This window comes from Sinohyriopsis cumingii, chromosome 4 (assembly GCF_028554795.1).
Source record: "Sinohyriopsis cumingii isolate HCF-2022 chromosome 4, ASM2855479v2, whole genome shotgun sequence".
Classification (NCBI taxonomy): domain Eukaryota; kingdom Metazoa; phylum Mollusca; class Bivalvia; order Unionida; family Unionidae; genus Sinohyriopsis; species Sinohyriopsis cumingii.
In genome coordinates this window covers 76,251,523-76,269,611 of record NC_142964.1, presented here as the reverse complement: position 1 = coordinate 76,269,611, position 18,089 = coordinate 76,251,523, and the positions used below count along the sequence as shown (strand labels likewise).

The window sequence follows — 18,089 nt, the reverse complement described above, 5'->3', positions numbered from 1 at the left end:
GTGGTGTACAACCTTTATAATCCTTGACTGTGCACCAATCGATGACTAATGCCCCAATGGCTTGAGGAAATGTGGACCTGGTATCTCTTCTCATATTCTCTGAATCTGCATCATTCTTGCCTCTCCATTCTACACCCACAAGGATGTAATGAAGCAGGTCACACAAGAACTGCTGCCTGTACTGATTTTCAGGCTGAATCAGACATGCCACAATAGAGACTGAGGCAGTTTTTGGCAAAATGAGAAGAGGTTGAACTCAGCTCAGCTGCAACCATATCAACCTCAGTCAAATTTCAGGTAGCATCAAGTCCCTCTATTCTCTAGTCAGTTTAGTAAAGGGGATAGGAAGCAAAGTTTCTCCTTCCCTAAGGCTCCCATCAGTTGTTGCTGATTTGCCACTTGGATATCCCCAGACAACCTGTGGCATTGACCCTGATCTGCCAGCTGAATATGTGATGTCAGATCTCAACAACAGAATTTGTATTATCAGATCTGTACTGAACTGTCTGCAGTTGAATACACACTATTACTGTGCAACATAACAATAGATAATTGATATACAAGCAACACAGCTTTTCTTGCTGTTATTATTTTATATTTGTGGGAAATATATTTATATTTTGGAAATTTTAATGTATGTTCCCTTGTCTTATTACAAAGTTTAAGCCCCTAGTAGTAACACTTAAATGATATTCCCTGGTCATAGAGATGAGCCTTGGCATCATTTATTAAACTTGGGTTATATTCTCTGGTCATAATATTCAGCGAGTCAAGAAATTTAAAGGTGAAGGCTGAAAGTTATCTTTATTTCTCAGTCACAGAATAAGTGCATAAGAGACATATATATAATGCATGTCCTCACTGGCTTAAATTTCATGCATGTGTATTTCATTGTCATTATTCAGCTTAAATGCCAAGTACAACAAAAATAGAAAATAATAAGAAAGTGTTCACATAAAACAATAATGTTGATCTCTTCAACAAGTAAAAAATGAGGGTAGAATGTGAATAAACAATCAACAATAAGCACCAATGATACCATGTTGGAACCCAAGGTCAGAATAACAAAGCCCACAACTAATGAGAAACATTCACACACAAACTAATAGAAAAACAAGCATAAAAAATACTGACTGCAATATATAGCAAATACATTCATACAGACCTTATAGCTGGATGGGTTGAAATAATAAAGAGATAATTGTACAATGTTTATTGTACCAAGTAAGAAGGGGAGGTAATGGGATTTTATCCCTTTTTTTTAAAAACGGTATATAGATGGGAATGACATCATGTTCAGGCACTAATAATAATGATTTACATGTGGCTGCTGGCTTTAGATGAAGGAGAGTTAGTTGGAAGTGTTATGGTTGATTTTCGAAAAGCATCTTATCTTGTTTATCTTGAAATTCTCCTAGAAAAATTCAAATTCTACCAATGTAGTGGGGACCCCAAAGTGGGTGAGTGGTCTAAAGTGTTCACTTTATGGATCACTGCCTTCTCACCTCTGTCTGCTGAGAAAGCTTGCCAGTAATTTCTTGTGGGTCGGTGGCTCTTCCCATGATTTTCCAGGGTTCTTCCTCCACCAGTTATACTGGCTTCCGTGTATAGCCTATCTTGTACTGAAAACTGGCATTAAACCCTACAACAACAACAACCATTGTAGTGATACAGCTCACAGATGGTTTACTTCATACTTGAATGACATATTTCAGAAAGTTACTTTATATGGACATGTATCTGAAAATAAAAGAAAGATCTACACTCAGACCACTTAAGTTTATTTTCATAATTGATCTTCCCCAAAATTAACTGATTTATATGCTGATGATGCAGCTTTCTCTGATGAATACAGGTGCAAAACTGAAAATAAAGGCTTCATTATTAATAACACAGCAAAAATGAGTAAAATTAAAGACAGATGACTTGAGCTTTTTCTATAATAATGAAAAACTAAAAGTGGTTTCCAAGAGCAATTTCTTGGTATTCTTGTTGACAATAATTTACTTTGGTCAGATCATGTCTCATGACAAAGACGACAAATTCCTATATTTGGCTATTAAGAAAAATAAAGTATTTCATTCCAAAACAGTACTGTGTTACTTTTTACAAGAACTAAATGGCCCCATTCTGACAATTGTAATATTTTGTGGGCAAATAATAATGGTGTTAATAGGAAGAAAATATCTGAGTTGCAAAGATGAGCCTGTAGAATAATACTAGATAGGCAAGCTGGAAGCTTTAGAGAGACAATGGATACTTTAAACATCCTACCATTTCAAGAATGACTTAACGTGGAAAGCCAAAATGATGTGTAAAGTTTCTGTCAAATCTGCCACCATTTACTTGAGAAACAATTTTATATGCAGGTAAACCAACACCGAAACCTAAGATCAATAACAGTCAAAACTTCCTAATTCCAAAACCAAAGAAAGAATTTGTTGAACATGGTTTTCAATATGGAACAGTGTCCAAAAAGAAACTGAAGAATCTTCTAGCCTATCAGCTTTTCACCATGGATATGCTAAATGAATGAAATCTTAGTCTTAACTAACTCTATATGGCCAATCCACCTTTTCCAGCTTTATTTTTGTATACAGGTATTGTTATGACTCTATGGTCTTAAACAGAGTAACTGAAAAGAGTGAAAACCAGCAAGTTTGATAAAATTCAACAAATAATTTATTTCCAAAGAATTGAAAGTGAAAATTTAAAAAGATCTTACAATCATGTGAATTAAATCCCAAAGAGTCCTTAAGTCTGAATGTATAGTTTCAATTGAATTTCAGTGGTATTCCAAATAAGTTCCAATATTGAATTTGTTGATGTGTCTGTAGTCTCAAATGTGCTAATGTGTCAGTGGCCTGGAGTGTGATGATGTGCCAACAGTCTCGTGATGTATACAATTATATAATCAAAAAATGACCTTGTCTGAATTCACTATAATTCCACATTAATGTTCCAGTCCATAAATATTACTGATGAGCACTTTGTATTTCCAATGAATCAATAAATCCAGCAAATGAAAAAAAAAACAACATAACAATAAGACTGATAATGCTACATGATGTTCAGGCAAGAGTGAGTAATATCTAAAGTAAACGTCCTATACAAAGCTGAGATATAATAATAGAACCATGATGAAGGTTAGTCTCCTTTATACAACATTCAAAGTTGTCCACAAGTTTAGGAATATCCAGGTAGAATTCTTATGTCCGAAGACTCAAAACCAAATAAACATTTTTACCTCAATTGATAATGAGCTGAATCTGTAATCCACATTAATAGTGAAAATTTTAGCTATGTATTATGATGATTACAGACTAAAAATATGCATAACATAACATCTAACATAATATAAATAACATACAGTCATTAAAGAAAAGCCAACAAATAATACAAATTCAATATACATAACAGTATATGTTGGTATGGGATATGCAAGAGTTTAACTTTGATTAGTGAACACTGAGAGTAACTTCATCTTCAACTTACATGTATAGTTAACTAGTCTGGGTCTGTCATATCTATGTAAATTACTAAATATACGTGAACAAATATGTGTGAGATGGATAGTCATTGACTGAAATCTGTATATATACGTACATTATCTCTAATGGCCTCAAGGTAGATTAGTATTATTTTGTAGCTAAATGAGTCACCCTCATTAAATAAAGTCTTTATTATTATTATTATTGTCTCTCCAGGATTGCTGGTTTTGAGAAGTTTCCAAATGTTAACGTGATCAGGGAATGTATTTGCAGGAGAAATACATATAACTGTTTAGAAATTAGCTGCAGATTCTTGAACATCATCAAACAGATCTTTTTCATAAAATTTAAAGATTTTCATTTTTGCTCATCACTACTAAGTACAATAGACCAATTTTATAATATACCCATGTATTTTCATTCCACACATTCAGATTCTAACTACTTAGTGCTAAAACCACATTTGTGTTTTGAACTGAGTCAGGGGAAAGAATTATTTTGATATGGTATACAAATAAGCCTTGGCCTGATGGCCTTGATCTATCCCTATGCCATATCAAACTTGTTCTATTCACTAACAAAGAATAAAACATTAGGGTTCATACAGAATTCTGAATGATAAATTCAAAGACTTTCCCCAAACTTTCAAAGACCACAAACATAGATTTCCAAGACCTATTTTCGCTAACATTTCGTATACAAGTTATGTTATATGAGAAAACAATGAATGCGAAATACTACAATATTGTTTAATGATGAAATTCAAACTATAATTAATCAAACGAAAGAAACCAGGAAAACTTTACTACATCCAAATCTAACAACCTTGGACAATTTTATTTGTGATTATGCAAAGAAATGAAAATGTTCGGGTTTATTTCAATTTTCAAAGATCTTTAAAGACTGCAGGGTAATTTACTTGATTTTCCCAAACTTTCAAGGTCTTGAAAATGCTATCTTATTTTTTCCCATTTTGTTGAAGACCTTCAAAGACCGCAAGAACCCTGAACATATCTGCAGTTTTTTGTGTATATGTATGTATGTATGTATGTATGTATGTATGTAAGTATGTATATGTGCATGTATGTATGTATGTATGTATGTATGTATGTATCTATGTGTCTATGTAATTTAACAGGATGTCAACATAATACTTGCTGTACAGCTGTATTGTGCCCAAAAAAATAAAAGTAAACATGTAAAGATAAAAAAGACACAAACTAAGTAAAACTTTAGTTAGGGCCTTCAGTGTGGTGTAGTTAGCCACACATCAAATTTAAAATTTTGTATCAAATGAACTCTTAGAGAAAACCGAGTACCCTGAGATATTTTTTTTAAACTGCCTTCCATGGATACCATGTAATTTTAAATGGAAAAATTTTAGAAAAGGGGCCAACATTTCAACATCAAGATCACTTTAGTCTGAATTTATTTTCTGTATAATAATTATTATTTACAATGGCTACTGGAAGCTTCTAGAGATGAGCTTTATCATAATTTATTAAACTAAGATTATATTCCCTGGTCATACAAATGAACAATTTCATCATTTATTATAGTAAGTGTTATGGTTATCGGTATAATTTATTAATTTATAATATAGTTTTATTTATGTTGTGAAGGTTAATGCCATTTAATTTATTTATTCTTTAATTCTGTGGCTGGCCATTAATAAAAAAATAGTGCATGTACTTTCCCCAAGGTTGATGCTAAAGTCAAGTCAGTAACTATTTCAGTCAAGTAAACCACATTTCAGTTTGAATGGAGGTAAAAAAAAAACATGACATGAAACTAAGAGTGTATTTGTCCTGTAGAGCCATCATGGATGACCTAGTTGTTGATTGGCTCAATAATTTGAGAAGGTCAGAATATGACTGTTAAGTTATTTCACAATCTAGAGAATTAAATGTTTGAAAATCTTTTTAGTAGTTCAGATTGTATTGTCCTGTTGCATATTTAGAGATTATATAAGAGAATTAAAGCACCATGCTTGGGTTCTTGAGTTTATATGCCATTGTTGTAACAGAGAGAGGAAATTGTATTCATTTATGATTGTTTGTTGGACTAGCAGAGTGAAAACACATTTGTTCTGAAAAAGTCAGCACCTTGAGGATTATGGGAAATTATTCAAGGACTTGTGCACTTAAATAACACTGTTGGAGTACGTGAAACTTTCATGTACTTTAGTGATATTCTACTTTCACGGGATTATCTTGAAGTGAAACCTTTCAGACTTATAACTGTGATATTTAAGTGGCGTTAGCATGTTAGCACATAAACACATTATAACCTTCATTCAGAATACCTTTGGATAGTTTCCCATTTGATATGAAACTGATAGTTCAGTTAGGATATCTTTCTAGGAATTCATACACTGTAAGTTATTTTTAACTCTTTTACTTTGTTTGATTTTATTTTATATTTTTGGGAAATATATTTATATTTTAGAAATTTTAATGTATGTTCCCTTGTCTTGTTACAAAGTATAAGCCCCTAATAGAAACACTAAAATGATATTCCCTGGTCATAGAGATGAGCCTTGGCATCATTTATTAAACTTGGGTTATATTCTCTGGTCATAATATTCAGTGGGTCAAGAAATGTAAAGATGAAGGCTGAAAGATATCTTTATTTCTCAGTCACAGAATTACATAATTCTAACTTACAGAAACTTTCACTCACGTTTTGGCAACAAATCTAATTTTACACCTCCATGTCCTGGCTAGTAATTCATGTATCAATCCAATCACTTTCATTGTGAAATGCCAAATGAATGTGATTCATAAGCTGTCAAACTGAGCAAGGAAAAGGAATGTCTGGTACAGCAGGTAAGCACATTGTCAACACTGAATCGCATACAATAAAATCCACACAAATTGGGTATCCGACAAAAAATCTACAGGAACTGATTTTCAGATGTTGACCATTCCAATTTTAGTGGAATCATTCCTACTTTTAACCTCATATTATACAATTACAATTATATACTTCTGTCTGATTCTGATTTTCAGATCAGATGTAATTTGATGTAGGTGAACTTCAAATTGATTACAGGTGTATCTAGATCACATAAATGCCTTTAATGTATAATTGTAATCATCTATAAAATCATACATACGCAATTGTTTCACAAACATAATTCAATATTGTCAGCTTTGTGCCCTGATTCACCTGGGAAGGTTCAAGAACTAAATCAAACCAAAAGCAGCCCATGATAATTATACCTTAAAGAAAAAAATATGTGCCACATACATGCTAAAGGGAAGAGTTAATTTGATTTCTTTTCCACAATGTACTGTATATTGCTATATTCGTAAATTCCTCACTGCTGAAAGTAGTAATTATCCTTATGTACGACACTGTTTAGTCAACTCCATGAAGTAGCAATTACCCATACCTATGACACTGTTTAGACCATTCCATGAAAGTAGTAATTATCCATACCTATGACACTGTTTAGTCGACTCCATGAAGTAGTAATTATCTAGACCTATGACACTGTTTAGACCATTCCATGAAAGTAGTAATTACCCATACCTATGACACTGTTTAGTCAATTCCATGAAGCAGTAATTATCTTAACCTATGACACTGTTTAGACCATTCCATGAAAGTAGTAATTATCCATACCTATGACACTGTTTAGACCATTCAATGAAAGTAGTAATTATCCATGACACTGCTTACTTCATTCTGGTTATGTTACATGTCTGGTTAGTTTGCATTTAATTTTGGATATAATATATTTTCACATGAAAAAGTGCACATTTAGAAGTATCTCTACGTATCATGAATAAAATACTGAATCATTTTAAGCTGTCTTACTGTAGTGAAAAGCGGTAGGTTTTCAGAGTAGGTGGCATCAATCTGACAGCCTTATTTTTTTCTCAACTGACATCAGTATGTCACATGGTGGAAATGATGATTGTAGGAAATATGCGTCAACCAAAACCTACTCTAAATAAGTGAGATTTATTAATTAAAACAAAAATAAATTTTTAAGTACCAGTGTACATAGGTTTTCCCATTTTTAAAAGCTGTCATTCCTATTTTACATAGCATGGGGTTGCATCTTCTGGAATTTTTATATATACAGATTTTACATTCCTAAAAAAAGCTAATATTTGGGTTCACCTTAACGAGACAGGTATAATTTACAGATTGTATGATGTATGCAAACAATGATGACTAAAATCAGCCTTACTGCATCTATATACATAGGTTCTTTTTAAGCCACAGCAATTTACACCTGAGTTGTTATTAGGTTGCCTTTATATCAAAAGTTAGAAAACTGTAAATCTCAAAACAAGAAACATTTTACCATAAAATCCTTTTTTGTGTGAAAAATTAACCTTCTGAGAGTAAGACTGTGAATGACTAAAACTTTAAATTTTCACCTCGATGTAAAATGATATTGTGTTTAGAATTGAAACTTTTGATGTTTTTATCTCTCTCTGTTTATGAAATGCACATTCCAAAACCAAGTACGTACATCAAGATTAGTTGACTTTACTTGATGTAAATGGATTGTACCCTTGCTCTCTAACAACTCTCAATGGACAGAAAAGTTTTTCTGGAGGTGGAAATTCATTCCAGTTGCACCAGATCCAGTCTGAAAAGAAAACACAAGATTTCTTGTTTAAGAACTGAGTGTTTGGAATGAATTCTATTTACTGAAGAAAAATTAGCAAGTAAAGTACCCAATGAAACAGATACAATTGAATACTCCGGACAGGTTTTTTATTCACTGAAATTTTCTCATGGAAATTCTACAAAGATTCCTTCATACGAATGTATTTAATACAAAAGTTAAATGCAAACTGTTTCTGAATGTTGTTATCAACATGCTGTTCAAGTAAGCATGGATAATCAGGGATCGTCCTGGGCTTCGCCAATGTCGCAAATTGCGATTTTTTTTCCTTATTGGCGACAAAAATATCCCATCTGGCGATTTTTTTGGCGACATACTTTTTGGTTATTTAATTTGTACATACAATCATGGATTTGGACTGAATCAATTTAAAGCCAGAACAAAAGGAAGCCATAAACTTGACTAAGCAATGCATTGGAATCAATCTCTTACACAAACGATCCTTTGTTCTTATTGACAACCCTATCTTTACAGTGCATTGTTACATCATAATCTGCTTATGCTGACATCTTTGTAGCGCAGATGTGGTCGTCCAGTTGGTCGTGCACCTTCTGCTAACTCCCCATATAACAGGTCCTTGGGAATGCGACCTGGGTCCATTCTCTTGACATGGCTGAGCCAGCGAAGGCACCTCTCGCCGAGTATGGAGAACATGCTGTTCATGTTGGCACGTTCTAGAACCTCTGTGTTGGGTACTTTGTCCTGCCACTGGATGTGCAGAATGCGCCGCAGACATCTCAGGTGGAAGCTGTTGAGTTTCCTCTCGTGTCTTGCATAGGTGGTCCATGTTTCGCTGCTGTAGAGAAGTGAGCTGAGCACGCACGCTTGGTAGACACGCAGTCTGGTCTTTTCTGTGAGGTTGGGGTTGTTCCAGACCCTCTGGTTAAGTCTGGCCATCACTGCTGCTGCCTTGGCAATCCTGCCGCCCACCTCAGAATCAATGGAGAGTGAGCTGGAGATGTTAGACCCGAGGTATGTGAAGTTCTCGACAACTTCCAAATTGTACCCATCGATGGAGACAGAGGGAGGGGAGCCTGTGTCCTGTGCCATGACATTCGTTTTCTTCAAACTGATGGTCAGTCCAAATTCCTTACATGCATGGGAGAGGCAGCATACCAGCTGCTGGAGTCCATCTTCTGTGTGTGATGTCAAGGCTGCATCATCGGCAAAGAGCAATTCACGGATGAGTACCTCTGTGACTTTAGTCTTAGCACGGAGACCGTCGATGTTGAACAGCTTGCCGTCAGCCCTGGTATGGATGTACACTCCCTCACTGCAGTCCTTGAATGCGTACTGGTGGTGCCGCTGTCAGCCAGTCGGGTCTCCTGGAGGCAGGCAATGTCGATGTTCAGTCGGGAGAGTTCTCTGTCAATGACGGCAGTCTTCCGTGCATCGTCAATCTGCTGTAGGTCAGTGGTCAATCCAGGACACATGGTCCTGATGTTCCAGGTTGCAAAACGAAGAGTTGGAGTCTGTTTATTTCTTCTTTTAGTCTTTCCTGGTGCAGAGTTTTGTGGCCCACTTGTCGAGATGGTTCTCTAAGCTCCATGCACCCAGTGAAGCAGGCAGGCTATGGCGGGCAGCACCTTACTGACTGGGGGCTGCCCAGCTTGAGGCGGGCGGTAGCTGTCCAGTGAGACCTGATGATCTCTCCCACCGTCAGAAGTAACCCCTGGTGCCAAGCTCTACGCCAATCGAGCTTTGACTTAGAACCGGTAAACTGCTACTTCTCGTGTTGTGCCAATGCCGTACGACGATGCTGGAATGTCCTCTCCATTGGAGCTATGAAGCCTGGGCAGGGTGGTATGGAGAATCAGCTGTTGCCCATGCAGCAGATCCCCCCTCTCCACGCAGCTGGTGTGCCCAAGGGAACGACGAATGCCGATACAGCTTGGCACCAATGGCATCGCAGGAGTTGCTGGATGTTTGCAAGAAGGATATGAAGACAGCAAACATCAATGTCAACGACTGGGAGAGCTGTGCAAACAACCGTTCCAGCTGGCATCTAGCTGTCAGGCAGGGAGTTCAAAACGCAGAGGGAAAGAGAAGAATAAAGCAAGCTGAAAAGAGAGCTAAAAAGAAGGATAAGCAAAAGCGTACTTTGGAGCTATGCCATCGTCTCCCGTAGACGGACGGATGCCAAGGCTGACATCTGGGCTGAGTACTGTATGCTGCGATACAGTCAATCTTATATATACGGTCCAATATTGCCAGGTGTTGACTTGTGTAAGTTTCATTCGTGGGAATGGAGATCCTATTTTTCTTGTCGAGAAAATTTATACAGCATTCAGTGATCATTCTTGGGATTTAGGAAGCAATTCGCTACAAGCTTTGTGAAGCTAGCCATAAAAGGGGTGGGGGCTGCTGAGAGACTACTGGTGTCACCTGTCAGCACTGAGGACTGTGAACGTGGATTCAGTAAGATGAACCTCATAAAAACTGACATCAGAAATAAGCTCTGCATCTCATCTCTCGAGAATTTAATGAGAATCAGCATGTACAGATGTGAAAAATTAGACTTTGAAACTGCATTCAACAAGTGGGCAGCCCTAAAATCGCGACGGATCTTCATGTAACACTTTGTAACATTTTGTTAATGCTTGTTGTAATTAAAGTATTAACTAATCCATCTTTTGTAATTTTCATTGCCTGTTACATTAATAGACTAAATTAACACTTGGAAAAATGTACACTACTTTTTTTGGCGACACTTTTTGAAAATTGGCGACAAAATATTGAGGTTGGCGATTATTTTGGCGACAGCTTTTTAAAAGCCAGGACCATCCCTGGATAATGTTGTCTCACCCATCTGGATAATTATGTGCATGAATAATATACCATTTTTCCTACACCATTTTAAGATGGAAACTTCAAAACTTTAGGACAAGATTAATGAGGTCTGTAGGGGTGCATGATAGTTTTGGAATTTGGACTCATCTACAGGCCACAGTGTCTGGAGGATGAATGGTTTTGGAATTTGGACTCATCTACAGGCTACAGTGTCTGGAGGATGAATGGTTTTGGAATTTGGACTCATCTACAGGCTACAGTGTCTGGAGGATGAATGGTTTTGAAATTTGGACTCATCTACAGGCTACAGTGTCTGGAGGATGAATGGTTTTGAAATTTGGACTCATCTACAGGCTACAGTGTCTGGAGGATGAATGGTTTTGAAATTTGGACTCATCAACAGGCTACAGTGTCTGGAGGATGAATGGTTTTGGAATTTGGACTCATCTACAGGCTACAGTGTCTGGAGGATGAATGGTTTTGAAATTTGGACTCATCTACAGGCTACAGTGTCTGGAGGATGAATGGTTTTGAAATTTGGATTCATTTCCAGGCAACAGTGTCCATTATCCACAGAGTAAAAATCCAATTTTTTTTTTATTTATCAGTAAGTAAGAGAAAGAGAGGTACAGTGAAACCATACATATCATGCTTTGTTAAAATTTGAATCCGGATCATAAAAGGTCATCGCATGGCTCCCAATGTTTTACAATAATTTCATTCATTTCCTAAAGTAATGCAGTGTTTTAGTGCCATTAAAATAATTTAATTTGATTTAATAATTTGATAAGGTATGCTGTATGCCTGAAGAAAACAATGTTATATCATTTATGATGTGTCAGCAGTCAATCACTGTACTTTTATCGTAACAAGCAGATAATTGTAAATCTAATTATAACCATGCCATCAACAGAAAAGCCATTAAATCTCTGTGTTTGTTTTCAATGCATCCTGTATAAAATGTTTGCTCAGGCAAACACCATCTTCTGACATATGGTTGGTGGTGGATAACCAAAGTCTGTAAATTATATTTGATTTCAAAATTCAACAGTTTTCTCCTGTGATATGCTTTCTTTCCCTTTGTTGCTCCTATCAGGTGTGTACCCGGAACTTAATTATGCTTCCTATATTATCAGTGAAATGTACTTGTCATTTTCTTCTTCCCTGAAATGTTATTACCTTTCCACTTTATTATGCTTCCTATATTATCAGTGAAATGTACTTGTCATTTTCTTCTTCCCTGAAATGTTATTACCTTTCCACTTTATTATGCTTCCTATATTATCAATGAAATGTACTTGTCATTTTCTTCTTCCCTGAAATGTTATCACCTTTCCACTTTATTATGCTTCCTATATTATCAATGAAATGTACTTGTCATTTTCTTCTTCCCTGAAATGTTATTACCTTTCCACTTTATTATGCTTCCTATATTATCAATGAAATGTACTTGTCATTTTCTTCTTCCCTGAAATGTTATTACCTTTCCACGTGATATGAAAAAGAAATATTAAATGCTACATAAAATGATTTTAATCACAAATTTATGTTATTCTTAAAATAGAAATATAGACTGACATGTTAGTAAATACATAATGGGTCCTTGTCGTGAAATGGGTCCCGTTTTTCTAAAAGGTCCTGTTTTTCCAAAAGGACCCGTTTTTCTAAAAGGACCCATTTTAAACATTGATTATTAAAATGTATATCAAATGCTATGCAGAATGAGTTATTATACAAATTAATTTCATTTGTGAAATAAAAATATTGTTTAATACTTTTAGTAAAAATGCACCGGGTCCTCTTTGCAGATGGTAAGTCCTTTTCATGAAAAGGACCCATTTTGCAAAAAGTACTCAGTTTTAACACTTTATATTAAAAAATATATTCAAATTGCAAATTGAGTTATGACACAAAATAATTTATTTTTTGAAATAGAAATATTGATTGAAACTGTTAGTAAAAACATCATCAGTCCTTGAAACATAAAGTCCTTTTTGCTTATTATTAATCTCATCCTGCAGCTTTTGCCTAAATGTATCTTCACATCTCTGGCTGAACAATCTAAAAAATGTATATTCATCATTTTTGCCCTGAGCACACCAAATATTCCTGAATCCTAATGTAAATTGTAGCATTGTTTAGGATATCTGTCTTCTGGCATTTTTAGAATTCTCAGCCAATACTATCTTCGCTAGCCAAGGTTCCAATATGATAACCCTATCTACATCTTGGTGTACAGAACAGATATACTGGTGCTTTGTCCTAGTGACATCTACTGGATTTCATGAGTAGTTTCCCTTAGTATGTAATGCCAACTAACCAGCAGCATGGTGCGTTGTACATTGGCCACAAATAGTGCTAGCCAAGGTTCCAATATGATAACCCTATCCACATCTTGGCATATAGAACAGATATACTAGTGCTTTGTCCTAGTGACATCTACTGGATTTCATGAGTAGTTTCCCTTAGTATGTAATGCCAACTAACCAACAGCATGGTGTGTTGCACATTGGCCACAAATAATGTGGACAATTAACTTAAAAAGGATCCTTTGGAAGCTTAACATCAAAAGTATGACTATGTACCAGAGGGAAGACATTACAGGTGTATATGAGCGAAAGGTATGTGTGCAAACACGAACAGGCATTTTAAAATTGCTTATTTATCAGTCCATTCAAGCTGTGTGCTCCCCTTTTCTCAGTTATGTAGAAACAGCATTCAAATTTGAGCATTTAATTTTGAATGGATGCAGTGGCTTGCTTCTGCATCCAATGAAATTTGCAGATCCAAAGCACAGAAATATGTGCTTGATACGCCATGGTGTAGATAGGGTTATCATATCGGAACCTTGGCTGGCAAAGATGAGCCAATTACTTCAAAATATGTTTATTTCTTATACTCTTCATACTAATTCTTCCTAATTCATTATATACAAATGCATTTGGAGTAGACCTAGATGTACCAAGAATATATTTACAAAATGACAAACGAGTTTTTTCATTAATAATAATAATAATAATGCTTCAAATCAGATAACCACTGTGTGACGAGTTTATTTTTAATAATGTTAATACTATAGATTCAATTTTAGATATATACAGACATGTGCATATAATTTTCTGTTGACTTGGCATTCAAGTTGATGCATCCATAAGTGCACATCTGTAACAGGGTATTGCTCACCAGAAATTGGGATTGTAAATTCATGCACAGTTTCTAATTTCAACATGCAGAAGACCTCTTCATGGTAGCCTAGTTTCAGTGGCAGTAAAAACAGTTATCAAACAGGCCTATAGCACTCTGTTACTATCATGTAATGTGGCTGAAATTTCTTTGGATATTGTACTGGTGGAAACTGTACATGATCTCAGCACACAGCTGACTAAAATGACTGCTCCCTTGTGCTAAAAAGTCAGCCTGATAAAGTACAAATCTTTTGCAGTTATTAACATATGGAAAATGAATTTAGCCAGACTAGACAATACCAGCTTTTTAAAGTCAATGAATAAATTACCAAATATAAACAAGTTTTTAAAAAAAGTTATCGGCTATTCTTTTTAACAATTTACCAGTAGTCTATATACTCTATAACCCATACTGCATCCATCAATCATAAACGAAAAGAAAGGAAATTAAAGGTTCTTTGAACAATACTAAACCTATACGAAGTCTTTTTTAAATAGCCAGTATAACCAGTGAGGACACCTGGAGAAATTCTTTATTTAAAATTCTAACCCAATGAAAAAATGAAACTGCAGAGCGCCACCAAAGGATAGACAGATGGACATACAGGATGAACAGCTACAGAATGGGACAACAATTTACCTTCACATTTGTCTGGTTCCCTGTTAATAGGCTCCCTCCTGACCTCTACGTCAACCTCTCCCTGTACATACAGTTCAACATAGTGGTACCTTTCTTTCTCTACCACTGCATTAACCACTGTGGCAAACTGAACATTGTTTAGCTGTAACCCAGTCTCTTCCTGGGTCTCCCTCCTTCCACACTCCTCCCAAGATTCCCTAAAAAATGCAAATTATTAGTATGTGATACTTCTATAATACCTACAAATCTTTTGTTAGCAGTGTCTAAATCTGAATATCAACATTATATTTTACATCATATTTATTCATTTTCTGTCTCTCTGATCAAATGGGAAATAAACTGGTTCAGCATAATGGTAGCTAATTGCAGAACTTGTGAGTACATGTACATGTATTTAATTTTAAATTTCTCTTCACTATTAGCAGTATTAGAGCTGGGTAGATGGGGTAGTTGCCCCAGTTATCAGAAGTCCTGATGAACAAAAACCATGGGCACCATAGGTCATGGGTTGCCAAAACCCCTATGGGCCATCATCATTGCCCTGGGCATCATTACTCTTAGTATGCCACTGACTTACAGGGCTATCAGTTGGCAGATAAAAATATATATGCACATTTATGAACATCTTGAAAAGGAAAGTGAATCTCTGCTGTGAATTTTAGTAATAACTAAAGAGTTATCATCATGGTTCAGATGTATAGCCAACATCAAGAGAGTGCAAACAGTTAATGTAAAGCCAACATCAAGAGAGTGCAAACAATTAAAGTACAGCCATCGTCAAGAGAGTGCAAACAATTAATGTACATCCAACATCAAGAGAGTGCAAACATTCAATGTATAGCCAACATCAAGAGAGTGCAAACAATTAATGTATAGCCAACATCAAGAGAGTGCAAACAATCAATGTTTGACTGAGGCATATAATCTCTGCACAGATCAGCAGGTGTTTCAATCAGCAATGAACTCCATTCTGAAGGTTGTTGTTGTTGTTATTGTTGTGGGTTTTTTTCAGCACACGATAGGCTATACATGGCGGCCAGTATTAATGGTGTAGGAAGAACCCGAGAAAACCTCGGAAAGAACCACCGACCCTCGAGAAGCTACTGGCAAGCTTTCTCACATACCCACATTGGCTGAATCTTAGACTCGAACTGCTGCAGACAGAGGTGAGATGGCAGTGATCCGTAATGAAGAGCGCTTTAGACCACTCGGCCACTCGGGGCCCCCCATTCTGAAGGTGTTTCGATGGTAGCATAATCACTTCAAACACAATATCAGCCCTACACTGTATATAAGTCATGGGAATGACTCAGTGTTGCCTAATTGTGACATTATGCCTATGTCAGGCACTGCTTACTTGTGGTAAACTGTTGTTCATTGTATATACAGTACCTATAACTTGAAAAAATGTCATACTTTTCTTCAACATACATATCTCATATACTTATTAACATAACTTCAGAATCTTCAACCTTTGTGATATTATAGATATATATAGGAATTAGTGAATCAGGTCAGGTTTTTTATATGGTTTTGATTTAACATTTCAAGGATATGAAATTAATGACTACTGCTTTTGAAAAATTAGAGTTTGTTGATGTAATTAAGCAGCTATAACATAAAAATAAAATGATTATATAAAAACAAAATTCCTAATACAGTTCATTAGAACATAAATGGCAATATGATGACATAACATATCGTGAATATGTTGTCAGATAACACTTGTTAGATAATTTTTCATGAATATTCTGTTAAATTTCAAATGTTAAATAGTTAGATTCATATATTTCTTTCAACAAACAGAAAACTTTGCATTTTTGTAACCTGTCAGAAAATCTGTACTTTCATAACCTATCAAATGATGGAGAAATGATATGAAGACAAAGGTAACGAGATCCTATTCCCCATGTGGGTCTACAGAAGGAATATTGTTTAATCTCTCCAAAATTCTTATCTTAACTGATATTTCCCCAACATTAAAAAATGTATTGATTGGTTTATCTACATGTTGTATTACTGTTCAAGTTTTTACTTTATTTATTTAGTCATTGACTTAACAACTGTTGAGCTCACAAGTGAATCAATTTGCAGTAATTTTTACACAGACAACAAGTGCATACGACTAAATACCCAAATTCTAGATGTCCGCCAGGCAAACCATATAGCTTTGACCCGGGAGAAGGGCCTTTTCTCACTCCAATCATTACACAATTTGGATGATCTGGACTTGTAACGAAAACTCCTACTCCAACCTTGGGCCGCTCACGCCTCATGGTGGCAGACATTTTAAAAATAGAATGTTTTGAGACCTGGATAACCTCAAGTGGTGAATGGAACATACCCGAGAAACCAGTTTGAAACAGTTTGGCATTACCGTCAACAACCGAACTGAAAGTGGGGAAATCCGGATCGTCTATTTATAGCATTAGGAACCTCTATACCATCAAGTAGCTCCCCGCCTTTATTTATTTATTTTGTAAACACGACTGGTAGCCACCAGTCTGCTATAAATAAAGGCGGATAACAACTTGTTGGTCTATAGGCAAGGCATAAAAAAGTAGGATTGAAATCCCGTCATAAATATCCCGGTTTACCTATATAAAACTTATGACCCAGTCTAACCATTATCTTGACGACATGTTACCCGTACAAAACATATGACCCAATATTACCATTGTACAGACCCCGTGTTACCTTCACAGATCTTATGACCCAACATTACCATTATCTTGACGTGTCACCAAAGACCCCCTCCCCCCCCCCCGAATCTGCATGTGTTGTAAAATTGCTGTAACCTATATAAGAAAAGTTTTGATCCCCACTGAAAAAAATTGAAATGACGTCCCTGCTATTACTATTTCTTTAATCTGTTAATCAACCTGAGCCAGCGCGTTGATATTTGCATAAATCAAGTCCCCCCCGGGGGTGGGGGGCCTTGAGTGGCCGAGTGGTCTAAAGTGCTCTCCGTTACGGATCACTGCCATTTCACCTCTGTCTGCGTGGGTTCGAGTCTAGGATTCGGCCAATGTGGGTATGTGAGAAAGCTTGCCAGTAGCTTCTCGTGGGTCGGTGGTTCTTCCCTGGGTTTTCCAGAGTTCTTCCTGCACCATTAATAATTTAATACTGGCCGCCATGCATAGCCTATCGTGTGCTGAAAAATGGCGTTAAACCCAACTACAACAACAACAACCCAAAAAAGTCCCTGCGTGTTACCCGTAGAAACCCTATGACCCAATATTACCACTGAATAGACCCGGTGTTAGCGTTACAGAGCCGGATCGGCGGGGAGGTGGGGGGAGGGAGGGGGCAATTCCAGGGTGTCATCCCCT

At 36.1% G+C, this 18,089-nt stretch overlaps 1 protein-coding gene across 2 annotated transcripts; it reads right to left on the bottom strand.

The window, feature by feature from the left end:
* Positions 1-781: 781 nt before the first annotated feature.
* LOC149801485 (nucleotide triphosphate diphosphatase NUDT15-like) lies at positions 782-17,205 on the bottom strand. 2 transcript variants are annotated; one of them, XM_089955648.1, is made up of 4 exons: positions 16,891-17,197; positions 14,758-14,954; positions 7,984-8,103; positions 782-1,740 (listed from the first exon to the last, which is right to left on the bottom strand). In XM_089955648.1, the coding sequence occupies exons 1-3, from the start codon at positions 17,097-17,099 to the stop codon at positions 7,991-7,993; spliced, it is 519 nt and encodes a 172-aa protein (XP_089811774.1). In that variant the 5' UTR covers positions 17,100-17,197; the 3' UTR covers positions 782-1,740; positions 7,984-7,990. The 2 variants fall into 2 exon arrangements, with proteins under 2 accessions (XP_089811774.1, XP_089811775.1); XM_089955649.1 differs by lacking the exon at positions 782-1,740 and adding an exon at positions 1,788-1,863 and having other exon boundaries at positions 16,891-17,205.
* Positions 17,206-18,089: the final 884 nt, after the last annotated feature.